At 41.9% G+C, this 15,982-nt stretch overlaps 2 protein-coding genes across 3 annotated transcripts in view; one reads left to right on the top strand and one right to left on the bottom strand.

Annotated features, from left to right (window-relative positions):
• The window catches only part of SMC1B (structural maintenance of chromosomes 1B), a 387,986-nt gene that overhangs the window by 276,364 nt on the left and 95,640 nt on the right, over window positions 1-15,982 (top strand). The gene's annotated exons all lie outside the window — the stretch shown is intronic.
• The window catches only part of FBLN1 (fibulin 1), a 59,435-nt gene that overhangs the window by 18,044 nt on the left and 25,409 nt on the right, over window positions 1-15,982 (bottom strand). Inside the window, exons 14-15 of one of the 2 annotated variants that reach the window (XM_083440770.1) lie at window positions 15,827-15,950; window positions 9,743-10,206 (exon numbers count right to left, since the gene is read on the bottom strand). In XM_083440770.1, coding sequence (XP_083296896.1) covers window positions 9,852-10,206; window positions 15,827-15,950 — 479 coding nt within the window. In that variant the 3' untranslated portion in view covers window positions 9,743-9,851. Of the gene's footprint in view, window positions 1-9,742; window positions 10,207-15,826; window positions 15,951-15,982 lie in introns of those variants that run through there. The other variant, XM_083440769.1, reaches the window with a different exon arrangement.

Raw genomic sequence — 15,982 nt, 5'->3', positions numbered from 1 at the left:
AAAGCATGGTCCAATCTTGATTTTAATATTTTCTATTTTGGAACATGGCACATTCCAATATTTTTCTTTCCTGTTCTAAACTTCTGCTTGCTACTTTGGGGGGGGGGGGTATCTTTTCCATTTAATTTGTTAAATCTTTCAAGCAATGAATCATGTTTTCATTCTCATCCAGACAGGCCCCCCAATGGTGCTATATAATTATGTCTATTTAAATGTTCCAGTTAGATGCAACATAGAATTATCCATCTAATATGATTTAATCTGGACTGCAGTATGTTTTTAAAGGCAACTAGATTAATATATGCACTCAGTAATATACTAGAATGCAACAGAATTTTGCAAGGCACTGGGCCAAAGTCTTGCGTTCCTCATTTTGTAGCTCAAATAAGGCTTCGTTTAAAGATTTTGAAGCCAATCTAAGCTTTAGTTTTTGCTACTGGCTTGCTGAGGCATCGAGTACAGTTGACCGTGCAATGAACCTGTGACCACATATCCATGGATGCACATTGTCCTTGGAGCTAAAGGGCCTGTATTTGCAAAGGACTGCGCAGTCACCAATGAGCTTTGGCCAGCTCTGGCTGCCAGACAAGTATGCTAGACATGTTTGCAGATGCATCTGTTGCAATGGCTAAAAATGTTTATGCATACAAGGGGAAGGGAAGGAGGGAGAGAATATTGAGAGTTTGTGAGATGTGGTGCCATGTGCCTGAGGATTATCTGACATCATACAACATATGCATCCCATGAAATCCCATAAATATGGTGGGAAGCAAAGGGCAGCAGGCAGCAACAGTGAAGCAGAAGCAACACAAGAACGAGGCCAGGCAAGCCCCCCTCTTTTTTCTTCCACCCAAACTCTTTGGCTTGTAATCCTGCCTATGATTCGCAGCCGCTCTCTGGACCGCTGCCAGCAAGGTGGGAGCTGGAACAGAAGAGAAACAGAAGCAGCCCGGCTGGTTACCTCCCTGGCATGACTCTGGCTGCTCACGGGATCAGAGGGCAGAGTCTCTGTGATGCACATAGATATGTAATATTTATTTAACAGGATTTATATGCTACTTAATCATCAAAACCTCTAAGCAGTTTACATAAAATATACTTAAAAATTATCAGTCAACTCATATGTTGAAAACAAGCTGACCTAAAATATTTCAAAATCTAGAAGTAAAAAATAAAAGTATGAAATAAAATTACACATTAAAATACATGCCAAATTTGCATGTCTGCCTACGGCCGTGGGACTCAGCGGGCACCGAAAGCGCAGCTCCAGATCGTCTCCGGGTCGTAAATAGCCCCGGGGAACAGAGGGGGGGCTGGCGTGGTGCTGTGAGGCTATCGCTACCTTCTCAGAGCGACGTCGCATTGCCAACCGGAGAGCGTTCGACCTCTTCTTGTTACAATTTGGATTACAAAACAGAATAATCGTGAGTAAACTACAGTAAATTTGAAGGACTTTAATTTGGAAAACTTGAATTGGAAAAGAATCGGGACTTTAAATTTCTTTAAGAATGATCGGAACAGAGGCGGGAAGGTCTAAACAGGAAGTCAGCCTTCCGCTTTGTATATAGTAGAAAGTAAAGACTATGCTCTTAACATTCTAAAATAAGAGATTGAAAAAGCTACTCTGAAGCCATAGAAAGGATTGCAACCCCCCTCCCAAGAACTGGAAAGGAGGGGGAGTATTTTGGGAAAGACTAAATCCCCTGGAGAAAGAGGCTGCGGTAATAGAAGCACCGCTCTGACTCCCAGGTCCTGAGCTGTCAAATTTGAAAATACTAGCCTCAGAAAGGGGATAGTGGACGGCGCTTGATTAATGAGAGTTAAAGCTGCTATAAAACTGTTATAAAGGTGTTAGAACCATAAAACTGTCGCCAAAAGGATTGATGATACAATTCGGTCTTGACTGTAAACCAAAGGACATTTTGTTTCTTCTGATTGTGGAATCTTAGAGTCCCCCTAGTGGGCACAGACATTGTTACAAGTCTACTGGTAATTTTCCACTGTAACATCTTACTGCAACTTCTTATCGGACTGTCTGTTAGTGCCACAAGCCCAGTTGCAGCTGCAGCCTGACCGTGGGAAAGTTTATCTTATGGCTGAGAGTTATCAGGAAAAGACGACAAGATCAGGCAAATCCTTTCTCCCAGGAAGAAGAGGTTCTTTAGACCCTACAGGAGGTACTGCCTCACAACAGAAGGGGAAGGGAATGTCGAATACAGATGAACTGATAAGTTCTGGCTTTGCAAGGCTACAAGGGGCCATCGATAAACTTACAGCGGAGGTGTCAGGGACGAAGAAGGAGATTGCAGAAATTAAAAATCAGGTGGTAGAAACGAACAAAGGGATTGCAGATGCATCTTCTAAAATAGATCAGAATACGCTGAGCATCCGGCAAAATACAGCTGCAATAGAGAAATTATTGGGCGACTCCGATAAAACGCGAAAGATTGCAGAAGAAGCTCGACAGGTCGCAGCTGCCACGGAGGAGAAATTACCATCGATGACCAGACAGCTGGAGGACTATAAGGTTAAGTTTTCTCTAATTGACTTGAAAGAACGAGAGGCAAATCTTAGGATCAGAGGCTTGCCTGAAATTGAGAAGAGCCTGCGGGACTACCTGTCACAAGAGTTTGTGAAATTTTGGGAATTAGATCCGGAAAAGGAAGAAATAAAAATTTTGAGTGCCTTCCGACTGGGAAGAGCAAGTAAAAAGATCAAAACCAGAGATTGTCTGATCATATTAAGATCCAAGGAGGAGAGGGATAAGATCCTAGGACTGCATTTTCACAAACCTTTGGAAATTTCTCAATCGAGAGCTGAAATTTTTAAAGACATCCCCAAACTTTTGCTCGATCTCAGAGCCAGATATAAAGACTTGGTGACCTTGCTGAGAAGAAACAGTATCATCTTCAGGTGGGAATTCCCAGAAGGACTCTCCTTTAGTTTCAAAGGACGAAAGATTAAAATAAAGTCAGTGGAAGACAGAGACAGTTTTTTGGAGGCCTGCGGGGAGGACCTACAGAAAGGGACAGTAGACCTACTAGAGGAAAGAAGAAAGAAGACAGCAGAGGCAATATTGAATCTAAATTTGGATGGAAAGACTCCACCAGGAGCAGAAGAAGACAAGTTACCAGAAGCAACGGGAGGAACAGAATAACAATAATACAACATGTCTCTGCAGCTTTTGAGTTGGAATTGTAATGGTTTGAACATTTCTCGGAAGAGGAAATCTATTTTTCACATATTAAAAAAAGAACATGTGGACTTGATTTGCTTGCAAGAAACACATGTGACCAGGCTTCACAGAAAAATTTTAATTAACAAAAAGTTGGGACAAGAATTTATCTCATCGGACAAAGTCAAAAAAAGAGGAGTTGTAATTTATGCTAAAGAAGGCCTGGCACCAAAATTTGTTTTTAAAGATGAGCAAGGAAGATATTTGGCTATTGAAATACAGTATCATGGACAGAAATATTTGATGGTGGGCGTATATGCGCCCAATGAAGGAAAATCAGAATTCTTTAAAAGATTGCATGAGACATTGTTGGATTATATGGAGTACAATGTGATTCTAATGGGAGATTTGAACGGAGTAGTCTCAACGAATATGGATAAGGCACAAAGACAGGTAGTTACCAAAGATGGGAGACTACCGAAAACCTTTTTTGAAATGACTGATAACCTGGACTTGATTGACATTTGGAGAACGAAACATCCCCTGGAAAGAGAGGGAACCTTCTTTTCTGAAGCCCAAAAGACTTGGACTAGAATTGACCAAATTTGGACCACTAGAGAACTGGCCCCAAAGATAAATAAGGTGGAAATCTGCCCAAAGACTTGCTCCGACCATAACGCAGTTAAGATGGTAATGAACTTACAACCAACTGGATCCTTCAGATGGAGGATGAATGACTCTCTTTTTAGAGATGCGGAATTTGTAAAGAAAGCCCAGAAAACTCTGAAAGATTATTTTGAAATAAATTTGAACACTACGGTGGAGAAAAGAATTATATGGGACGCAAGTAAGGCGGTTATGAGAGGCTTTTTGATCCAACAAAATGCACTCAAGAGAAGATTACAACAGGAAAAAAGAGAAAAGATTTTGGATAAGATCAAGGAAGGTGAAAAGAGATTGAGAACAAACCCAAAATCACAGGAAATATTAAGAGAGATAAAGTTGTATCAAGTACAGTACATGCAATTAATAAACCAAGAGATTGAATGGAAAATTAAACAGATGAGACAAAGAACATTTGATTCGGCAAATAAGTGTGGAAAGTTATTGGCATGGCAAATAAAGAAGAGACAAAAAATGAACACTATTACAAATTTGGAAGTTGAAGGAAGAATGTTGCAATATCCCAACGAGATCAGGAGTGCTTTTCAAAAATATTTTAAAAAGCTCTACTCTCAACAACCACAGAAAGAAACAGAGATAGAAGAATTTTTGAAAGTGAATGGGCTACCAAAAATATCGCAAGAAAACAAACTTAAACTGAGCAGCAGGATAACAGAACAAGAGGTAGAGAGTGCCATCCAAAATATGCAACTAGGCAAAGCTCCGGGACCTGATGGGCTGACTGCAAGATATTATAAATCATTGAAAGACTGGCTAACTCAACCCTTAAAAGAAATATGTAATGAAATACTTCAGGGGAAAAAGGCTCCAGAATCGTGGAAAGAAGCTTTTGTGACTCTTATACCAAAGACAGACGTTGAAAAACATCAACTTAGGAATTACCGGCCTATATCATTGTTAAATGTGGATTACAAAATATTTGCAGATATCTTGGCGAGAAGATTGAAGAAGGTACTAACAGAGGAGATTCATAAAGATCAAGCAGGCTTTCTCCCAGGAAGACATCTATCAGAGAACGTAATAAATATAATTGACATTTTGGAACTTTTACAGGAAAATATAAATACAAAAGCGGCGCTGATATTTGTGGATGCGGAGAAAGCCTTTGACAACATCTCTTGGAGTTTTATGAAGAAGAATCTCCAAGGCATGGGGGTAGGCCAAGAATTTGAAAATGGTATAGGGGCAATCTATTCTGAACAAAAAGCTAAATTAATTGTAAATAATGTTTTGACAGAAGAGTTCAGAATAGAAAAAGGAACACGACAAGGGTGCCCAATTTCCCCACTACTTTTTATATCGGTCCTGGAGGTGTTGCTGAATATGATCAGAAAGGACCAATTGGTTAAAGGGATACAGGTCGGAGCCAAACAATATAAATTAAGAGCCTTTGCAGATGACCTGGTTTTGACGTTGCAGGAGCCAGAATCTAGTGGAAAAAAAGTTTTAGATCTGATTCAAGAATTTGGCCAATTGGCAGGCTTTAAATTAAATAAAACAAAAACTAAGGTTTTGACAAAAAATCTGACAGAAATTGAAAATGAAAGGTTTCAGAAAGAAACAGGTTTAACAGTAGTGAAGAAAGTTAAATATTTGGGAATAACTATGACAGCAAAAAATGGGAACTTATTTAAAGACAACTATGAGAAATGCTGGACGGAGATAAAAAAGGACCTAGATACGTGGTCTAGCTTGAAACTCTCACTACTGGGGCGTATTGCTGTAATTAAGATGAATGTATTGCCAAGAATGCTATTTTTGTTTCAGACACTGCAGATTATTGATAAAACTGATTGTTTCAAGAAGTGGCAAAAAGATCTATCTAAATTTGTCTGGCAGGGCAAAAAGCCAAGGATAAAATTTAAAATATTAACAGACGTTAAAGAAAGAGGGGGCTTTGCCCTGCCAGACCTAAAACTCTATTATGAAGCAGCAGCTTTCTGCTGGTTGAAGGAATGGCTACTTCTTGAAAACACAGACATACTGGATTTAGAAGGGTTTAATAATGCATTTGGTTGGCATGCATATCTATGGTATGATAAAGTTAAAGTGCATAGAATGTTCAAAATTCACATTGTTAGAAAAGCACTGTTCAATGTCTGGATCAGATACAAAGATCTTTTGGAAAACAAAACCCCAAGGTGGTTGTCTTCAATGGAAGCTAAGGCAGTAAAGAGACTCAATATGGAGGCAAATTGGCCGAAGTATTGGGAGATCTTAGAACAGGATGGTGACAAATTGAAATTGCAGAGTTTTGACAAACTAAAAAGTAAAGTCCGAGATTGGCTTCATTATTATCAAATAATGGAGGTATTTAAAATGGACAGAAAAATTGGCTTCCAGGTGGAAAAATCAAAATTGGAAACAGAACTATTAGAACCTAAAACAAAAATATTGTCTAGAATGTATAATTTGCTGCTGAAATGGAACACACAGGATGAGGAAGTGAAATCGGCTATGATCAAATGGGCTCAAGACGTTGGCCATAACATAATGTTTGCTGACTGGGAAAGGTTGTGGACCACTGGAATAAAGTTTACGGCATGTAATGCCTTAAGAGAGAACATAATGAAAATGATATATAGGTGGTACATGACACCAGTCAAGCTTGCAAAAATGTATCATATGCCTGATAACAAATGCTGGAAATGTAAAGAAGCAGAAGGTACCTTCTTTCACCTTTGGTGGACGTGCCCAAGGATCAAGGTTTTCTGGGAAATGATTTATAATGAATTGAAAAAAATATTTAAATATACATTTAGAAAGACCCCAGAAGCCTTTCTCCTGGGTATGGTAAACCAACAGGTTCAAGTGAAGGATAGAACTCTTTTTATGTATGCTACAACAGCAGCAAGAATACTCATCGCGCAGTACTGGAAGACGCAGGATTTACCCACGCTGGAAGAATGGCAAATGAAGCTCATTGACTATATGGAACTTGCAGAAATGACTGGCAGAATCAGAGACCAGGGAGAAGAGATGGTGAAGGAAGACTGGAGGAAATTTAAAGATTATCTACAGAAACATTATAAAATTATGAACGTTTGAGGTATCAGATTGAATGTACAAGAATGTTATTATAAAAACGACAATGTTACAGAAAGTATATTTAGTAAGACATAGGGAAATGTAAGGATAAATAAGACAATAACATTAATCTGAACCAAAGATACGCCAGAGGGAAAGAGTTTACTACCAGAATATAAGATCTAGAATACAGAGTGGGAAGGCATGGGGAAGTCGCAGACTTAAGTTAATGCTGAAGAATACAATGACATATTTGTTTTTAATTTTTTTTATTCTTATCTTTTTCATTTTTTTTTCTTTCTGTATAATGTATGTATTGTTTTGTTTTTGCTATTTTCTTTTTGATGTGTTTGTCGATTTGTTTTCTGTTTGTTATTGAATGTGGAAAATAAAATATTATTTAAAAAAACAAAACAAATTTGCATGTCTGGGTAGACTTGCCTAAACAAAACAAAAATTCTGCCAGGTGCTGGGGGGGGGGGGGAATTAAGTGAAGGCACCTGCTTAACATCAATTAGCAGAGTTTCACAGTGCAGGTGCTGCCACACTGAAGGATTACCGTAAGTGGAGAATAAACATTATGTAGCATTTGCAAAGTGGTCATTTCTGCAGACACAAGCAGCTGAGTGCATATAGTATAGTCTGCTCTGCTCTGAATTGTGGATGCACTTCACATCCAACTTCATTCTCTTATGCTTTTCAATACTTTTCAGGACACTTTGATAGAACTTTTCTTCCGAACTTTGGCCAAAGTAGTCCTCTTGGTCCACACTGAAGATGTCCAGTTTAATGTACGGTCCTGATTTGGCCCAAGTAACAGAAGTGTTTGAATTTAGCTGAGACATCTACTTGGCTCTGTCAAAGCAGCCTGGAGATACATACAGAATGTACTGAAGTTAATGGGAATTGTTTAACAATAGCATTTATAACTGAAAGGTTTTCAGGGCAGTATGGTGAAAACTCAAAAACTGCAGTCCAGTTAACATCATTCAAAGAGTATATGTCATCGAACTGCATGGTGTTTTCTCCCACTATATAGCTTTTATTTCTTTGGCACATATCCTGACTATAGTGCACATAACTTTGTAGGATCTAGCCTGTGGAAATATTGAAAACATCCCCCTTTAAGGATGTGCCAAGAACTTGTGCTCTGTACATCAGGCCTCCTTAACAGAATGCCATGCAAATACTACAACAAGTCCTAAAACATTAGTGGATTTGGATGTGTGCAGACATAAATCGAACAGTGCCAACCCATTGGACATGCTTTGAAGCACTTGCTAGATGAACGGTTACATTTGATGGGGCACAGCCAGGTGTGCAAAAGCTCCAAGAATTGCCAGTAAGTTAGATATTATGCATAAATGATAAAAGCTGGGTGCGTTATCCCTGGCAAAAAAGTTCTCTTCTTAAGAAATGTGCAGAATATTCAGGAAAGTTTTCCGTCACACCTGTGCCCTGCATGAATCACTTTGATTCCAACAAAGCTTCTGCATAGTTTTTTCCTTATGTTGTGGTAATTATAAATAGGAAACGATATGTTCTGTTTGAAGGTGGATTCCAATCAGATTTTAGCATTTCACCTTAGGCAATGTCAGCCATAGGATTTAAAGGGGACTTAAAATAATTCAGAAACAGATTTTGACTACTTTGGGAGAGTTCGCCCAGCACCCTAATAGTCTGTCAAGATCAGGCTCATCAGCTGCCCCCAAGAGTGTAACTGGGGCAGCAGAGAAAGCCCAGTTACTTCATACAGGACAAAAGTCCATGGAAGCCTTTAACACTCCTGCATGTGCCATGATGAACTCTGCATTGCCCTACGGCATTTTAACTATAGTTCCCACACCTGATTCTTTCTGTGAAAATGGATCCCTAATTGTTATTTATGGGGTGCGCTTAACAAGTCCACTCAATCTAGAAATGACACACACTTCTGAACTTCTCCAGTCCTGACTTACAGTCAAAGTCAACAACTCATTTCCAGCTTAGTAAAGACTGAAAGGTCAGCAATGCTGGATTTGCCAACTGACATCCTCCCACCCAGGATGAGACACTGGTAAAGTTTACACACAGATACAGAGGAAGGGAGCACGCAAGCCCCATGCCTTAGCTACTCATTCTCCTTTGCCTGTCTCTTGGGAAACTGGCTGAGGAACAGTGTGGCTAAGAGCTCTTTGCCTATGTCTTCGTTGGTTAAATACAAGAGAGAATGGTTGCTTTTCCCATGGGGGCATGGAGAACAGGGGCAAAGTGGGGGGGGGCTGCCAGGGCAATGGACCCAGGCACTTTTTTAAGGGGGCACTGCGCATTTGGCTCCTCTTGCCATCCTGCCAGCCCTGCAGCGCTTTGCAAGGCTGGAATCTGATCCGAATGACTGCGATCCCAGCCTCCCAAAGCGGTGCAGGGCTGGCAAGGCAGTGTGAGAAGGATGCAAGTCATGCACCCTTCAGTCCCAGTCTCACCCTCGCTTTGCCTCGCCTGGCGTGGCGGACTCCGTTCACCCACCCACACACCCTGCCCCACCCCCCTGGCATACATGGGCACCACATGTGCCAGAAAACCAGACTACACTGCTGGTGGAGAATGAAATAGCCCTTTGCCTGCGGCTTGGCTGTTGCAGCAGAAAGCAGCTAAAGTGCCCCACTAAAGTGCCCCACTAAAATGCAGGATCTGAGCCCCCCACCCCTGACGCCAGCCCAACTGCTTGTTGCCTATCCCTGTCTTCAGCATCTTTCAGCAAAAGCTGACTTATAGGCAGAGCTCATCAAAATGAGAAGCAAACAGGAAAACTGGAATGTTAAAAATGCTATGGCAAAATGAGTGGTGACAAATAAAATGCAAACAGCATGCAGGAAGTGATTTACCACTCAAACTTTATTTTTTTAAATGGTAAGAAGGGACCCAGTGTCAAAAAGAGAGAAAGGGAGCGGGGGAGAAACTGCAATGGGTGCCAGCATGCAAGGAATCAAAGCTGCGCAGAGACAAAGACAAACAGCTTGGCTATGAAGGTGGTGACAGTTCCGTGGCGGAAGAGCTGCATCTGAATCTCCAGAAGAAGATCTCTGGGCTCTGTGATCGGCTTCTGCATGGACACTACGTGGCTGTGGCTGCTGACTTTTTTTGTGGTGAAAAAGCCCTCCTCATTCCCGCTGATGATGGAGAGCTGAATTTTATCCCCCGGGACAGCACTGGTGGGGCCCATGCGGAAAATATCAATGGGAACTTGAATGTTGGTAGGAAAAGAGAGGTGATAAGAAGTTATTCTCAAGGGCAGGCTCTGGCATTCCATATTTTCATGACAAGGCAAGCGGTCGCAACGACTGCAAGAAAAGTGAAAAGACAAGGGAGGAGGGTTAGCAACCATTCCGTGAGGAGGAAAGGAAAGGAAAGCAGAGAAGCCAACCGTATCTTGACTTGCAACCTACTGGCCCATGAAACGAAGGAGGAATCATAGCTCAGTGGCAGAGTTTTACGCAACAGAGCTGGCATAGCCTAATAAGCAGGGCAGAGCGAGCCAAATGCCATTGGCTCCAGGCCAGCTATGAAAATCCCTCATTGGGCTATGCAGAACCCATCTCAATGTGTTCTGAAGCGGGGTGTTCCATTTTCCTTGGCTGCAGCCCCCATTCCTTCATTCCACAGGTAAATCGAGAGTATGTCTTATCAGGTATTTGGAGAAAAGCAAAAGAGCCTTCAATCCAGGAAACCCCCCAAGCATGGGCGTAGCCAGGATTTTTGTTAGGGGGGGCAGGCCTTTTGTTGGGGGGAGCAGACCTTTTGTTAGGGGGGCAGAACTGCAGTTAGCTATATTGATTCATTGATTTGGGGGGCAGCTGCCCCTTCCTGCCCCCCCCCCTTGGCTATGCCCCCAAGGATGAAGCACGGATCTCTCTCTATATAAATAACATGGGTGCAGGTCTCCCCACATCTGCAGCCACACTCTCACTTTCAGGAAACAGATACAAATATTATATTACATAGTGAATTACCTGGAAGACTGTTTGATGTCTTCTCCTCACCACAGAGCAACTGCTGACTAGCCCTCCTATGCACTTAATTCTACTTGCGGGAATCAACCTGGGTCTGGGCTGTACCATGTCAGACATACTTGAATTTCAGCTTCCCAATAAAAAAATAACAAATCAATCTGCGTATAAAGCTAGACACCAAAGCTTAGTGTTATAGGCTATCTATCATCCCCCCTCACATGCTAGATTTGTATGTGAAGGAATCTCTCTTTTTTTCTGCATACAGGAACATTCAGTCGTGCATTCTGAAGTTGCATGGCCACAAATCCTGTTTGCCACTCCAATGAGAATCAGGCCATAGAATGAGAGAGAGGGTTTTCTTCCAGGTCAAATGGTGGGCTGCTTATGGAGGCCTAAGACTGGGCAATATTTTTGGGAAAATAAAACTGCCTTGAGAGCATTGCGAGAACATGATACAATTTTTAAAAACACAACTATAAAATGTATAGCTTATGGGGTAGCTTCTGTCCACCTCTCCCCACCCCCACCCCCCGTATATAGTGATTAACTCCCAGAGAAATGGGTAGTGATCCTCATTGCAACTGTGAAATATCTCAAATGATTCTGCTTTTAAACAAATCTCCTCTCTTCCTTTGCCCATGTAGTCAGACTTTGGTGATGGGACCATGCAATGCAGATGCTTTTGGGAATCCCCATACCATATTTCTGAATAAGCCCCACGCTGTCCTTTTCCTGTGATTTAGAATAATGCTGGAAAGCAAAAATAGTGGGAAGTGTAGAATGAAATTCTGCTGATTCTGAAATATATTGTTGGAAGCAGATTTGCCTGTGGCGAATTAGAATTGTTTAGAAATCATCAATCTCCTTATCTTATTGTTTGGTACCCCATATATTCACCACACACTTCATTGTGGGTTTACTTAAATGTGCGCTAATGGTTCCATCCTGTAGCCACAAAGAGATCTGGCAAATACTGCTGGTTTCACAGACCAAAGTTCAGGCCTAGGTCGTCCACCATAATGACTATAAGCAGCTAGCTCTGAAAGACCAATCTGGCCTCTGGCTTGCATGGGCAGAGGTGAAGTGTGCCGTGGGGACATGTAACCTCAATACTGGGGGGCCCAGCACACTAAAGCTCCTGAGGGGAGTCCAAACCCACAACATTCCCCTAGGGGTCTGCCTAGCATGCTGCTATTCCATGGGCTGTCTGTAGGTGTCACTGTAGATGTTTTCCAAGAGGGGGAAACAAAAGCTGAGCTAAAAAGGCAGGATAGGATTTCATGCATCACACTACAGTGGTACCTCGGGTTAAGTACTCAATTCGTTCCGGAGGTACGTTCTTAACCTGAAACTGTTCTTAACCTGAAGCACCACTTTAGCTAATGGGGCCTCCTGCTGCTGCCACGCCGCCAGAGCACGATTTCTATTCTCATCCTGAAGCAAAGTTCTTAACCCGAGGTACTATTTCTGGGTTAGCCAAGTCTGTAACCTGAAGCGTATGTATGTAACCTGAAGCGACAGTATGTAACATGACGCGTTTGTAATCTGAGGTACCAGTTCCATAGCTGTCAACTTTTTCCTTTTTTTTGCGAGGAATCCTATTCAGAATAAGGGAATTTTCCTTTAAAAAAGGGAAACGTTGACAGCTATGAATAGTTCTAAAGAGCTCTTTGCAACCTCGTCAGCCTTGTGTTGGTAGTGTTAATCACAGAAACCTGAAAAATAAATGTTAGTGCAAAAAAAATACTCTTGGGTTTCATTTCTGATCATTTAGCTTACCATTTGGGGTTGGTTTAAAAAAAAAACACTCCCCCCCCCCCGCAAGCAATGATTATACTTGGCTTGATTCCAAGCCACAGAGCATGAATGTTCTTTTTTTAAATGTTAAATATTGGGTCATTTATAAAGAACAAAAATTAACCAAAAATGCCAAATTCCTTGTTCTTTAGAGAGAGCACAAATTTAGCACTGTTGAAGTTTATTGTTTGTGAGCTGAGTCAGTGTTTGAATGACAGACCAGTGAGAGCCTGGTGTATTAAGTGCCTTGAAGTCTTATGAGGAACAGAAAATAGTATAAAAGGTAAGGTAAAGTTAAAAGACCCCTGGATGGTTAAGTCCAGTCAAAGGCGACTGGGGTTGCAGTGCTCATCTCACTTTCAGGCCGAGGAAGCCGGCGTTTGTCCACAGACAGCTTTCCAGGTTGTGTGGCCAGCATGACTAAACTGCTTCTGGTGCAACAAAACACCGTGACAGAAACCAGAGTGCACAGAAACGCCGTTTACCTTCCCACCGGAGTGGTACCTATTTATCTACTTGCACTTTGACATGCTTTCAAACTGCAGGAGCTGGGACAGAGCAATGGGAGCTCACCCACCCCGTAGCGGGGATTCAAACTGCTGACCTTCTGATCGGCAAGCCCAAGAGGCTCAGTGGTTTAGACCACAGTGCCAAAGTCATCTTTAGATAAACTTACCTCATTTGTCTCCCTACAACCATAGTAATCAGAAATGACAGGCAAGTTCCACAAATTTTACACACACACCCCCCAAACCCCCACATGCTTCTCCTGACATTTTAGGTGGTGCAGAAGGAAGCAAAAGTCTTAGTGCTGCTGCCCCCTGCTCCAGGCACACGCACAGATCAAGGGCTGCCCTCCTTTGGTCAGGCATTCCTACAGCATTTCGTAATTGGCCTCTCAGCATCCCTGACTGCTGCTAGTGTCTTTCTTATCTCAAACTGAATGCCTTCTTCCCCTCAACCATGGCATGACTTGGCCAATCAGACTGAGGTGTGTGAGTAAGTTATTGGAGCAGGGGCGCCTGCTCTTGGGAATAGAGCCCTTTTGGGTCCCCCAAATATTCTGGAGGTGGGGGCCGGGGGGGCCCTATGTCCAAAATTGCAGAGGTGAAGCACAGTGCGGCTCCAGTGGCCAGCTCCTCCCCCCCCTTCCGTGAAGGGGCAGGAGGGTCAGAGCAGCCTCCCCCCAGTGGGGGCTCCAGGAGGCAGAGGAAGAGGAGCTGCTGGCCACTGAAGCCTCTCCATTCAGCTCCACCTCAGGCATTGTACTCGCCAGCTGGCGTCTCTGCACTGAGGGCATCTGAAGCTAATACGGAGCCTAGGGAAAGCCTATGAAATTCAGGTGAGGGGGGGTGTGAATACGGAGCCCCCCTGAAAGCCCTGCAGGCTTGCATTAGCCAGGGTGGAAGAATAGAACATGCATTTGCATTAAGGTTACCAGATTTTTTTCAATGAATCCGGGGACACTTTACTTCCTACTAAATCCATGGATTTTGTCAGGTGACAGATTTGTAAATCCAGGGACTGTCCCCAGGAAACAGGGCTGTCTGGTAACCTTAGTTTGCATTGCTTTCACTATGCCAGCTCCAGGTTGGCTTAGGTGAAAGGCACATGGATCAGGCACATGGATCAGGCCCCTCAGGGGATCCACGGGGACTTTGGATCCAGTGGTTCAGGGCTTTGTGCTGTTCAGTAACTTTCTAGTTGTTTGCTTGACATTGGGCATTCCACCTCAACATGTTGTCTCTTCCATGCAGCCAGGGTGCTGCACGCCTTCACTCAATGAACTGCACCACACAACCGGCAGAGCTCATTGAATAAATCTGAGTGCATTCTATACATATCCAGTCCCAGGGTTTTCCTAGCGGGCAAGAAATGAAGGGTTTGTGTATTACTCCCATGCCTTGCTTACTTTAAACTCTCTCAATACCCATCATTGTTAATTTCTTAGCAAACAGCTAAGAAAACATTGTTTTCTTAACAAACAGCTTTTGAATTAAATGTTTAGAAGCAGGCAGCTACAATCAGACAAGAATATTATACTGGCAAAAGCTTACTTCGGTGGGTATAACAGATGGACTACATATGTCATCTTCATATCCATTGTTTCTCATGCCAGTCTATGACCCAGGATTGCAATTTTATCTCAATTTAAGAAGCATGTTGCTAAGCTACAGAATTCACTACCACGACAGAGTGTCATTCATGAATGGGAACATAAAAAGAGGCTGCTCATTGTGTGGCTTAGTCGGTCAGGTTTGGTACTAGCACTGTTGTATAAGTCGTAATTTAAGATTTAAGAAGCTAAAACACTTTCACATTGTCTAGGTAATATTGGAAAACCCAATTCTTTATTCTAATCATTTCTTAAAATCTTCATATCAAACTTATTTGTTAGTAACAAATTTCTGTTCCAGTGATCACTGTTTTTTAGTTTCAAAAAGTTTGTTCAGTTGTTCAAATATCTCTGGTGTCTCAGAAGCTGAGAAAGCCACCAAACAAGAGGGCTATTACAAGACATTGTAGCTGCAGATATTGCTGTTTGGCTGCATCTGATACATGTAATTTATTTCTTAAAGCAGTATGCATATAGAATTCAGCCTCCTCGTGTATTTTTCTGAATTATATGCTTATTGTATTGTAACAATCAGACAATGAAAATGGATTCTACGTGCCCTAACTATGGCCAATAATATGGTATATCATTTTGATGTGGACTGTGCCATGTGAGCGTTGTGCAAAATTAGCCACGTATGAGCAGATAAACTGCCATGTGGAAGTGCCTGGAAGAATAGCGATATGATCCCCTTATCCAAAGGCCTGAAAACAGGACAACACTCACATCATATGAACAGATTGCTTATAGATGCAGACTTTGTTTGGATGAATATATTAATATTTGGAATGAGTCTATACAGAATATAGTAGATGATTAATAATCATATATATGTAAGGACAATAACATTACTTCTGTATCTATATAATTACGTATGGAAGTGTAATTGTTTATATTCAGTGTATTACATTATGTCTTTTTTCTTATTGTATTTTTATTTACATTTTTTCTCCTTTTTTCTTTTCTTTCTTTCCTCACTTTGATGATGATGATGGGGACTAGTACAGGCTGCCTAATGAAAGAAAGAAATGTACTTACGTATCTCCAGATTTGCGATAATTTTCTGGGCATTCCAGGGAAAGGCAGCGAAAACCACCCTGAATATTAAAGCAGGTCTCATTGTATGAGCAACTATGTGTTTCTGTAACACACTCATCAATATCTGTAAAAGCAGGAGAGGAGGACAGAGGATGC

Source organism: Podarcis tiliguerta (assembly GCF_965153285.1).
Source record: "Podarcis tiliguerta genome assembly, chromosome: 5".
Taxonomy (NCBI): domain Eukaryota; kingdom Metazoa; phylum Chordata; class Lepidosauria; order Squamata; family Lacertidae; genus Podarcis; species Podarcis tiliguerta.
This window is presented reverse-complemented; position numbering and strand designations above follow the sequence as displayed.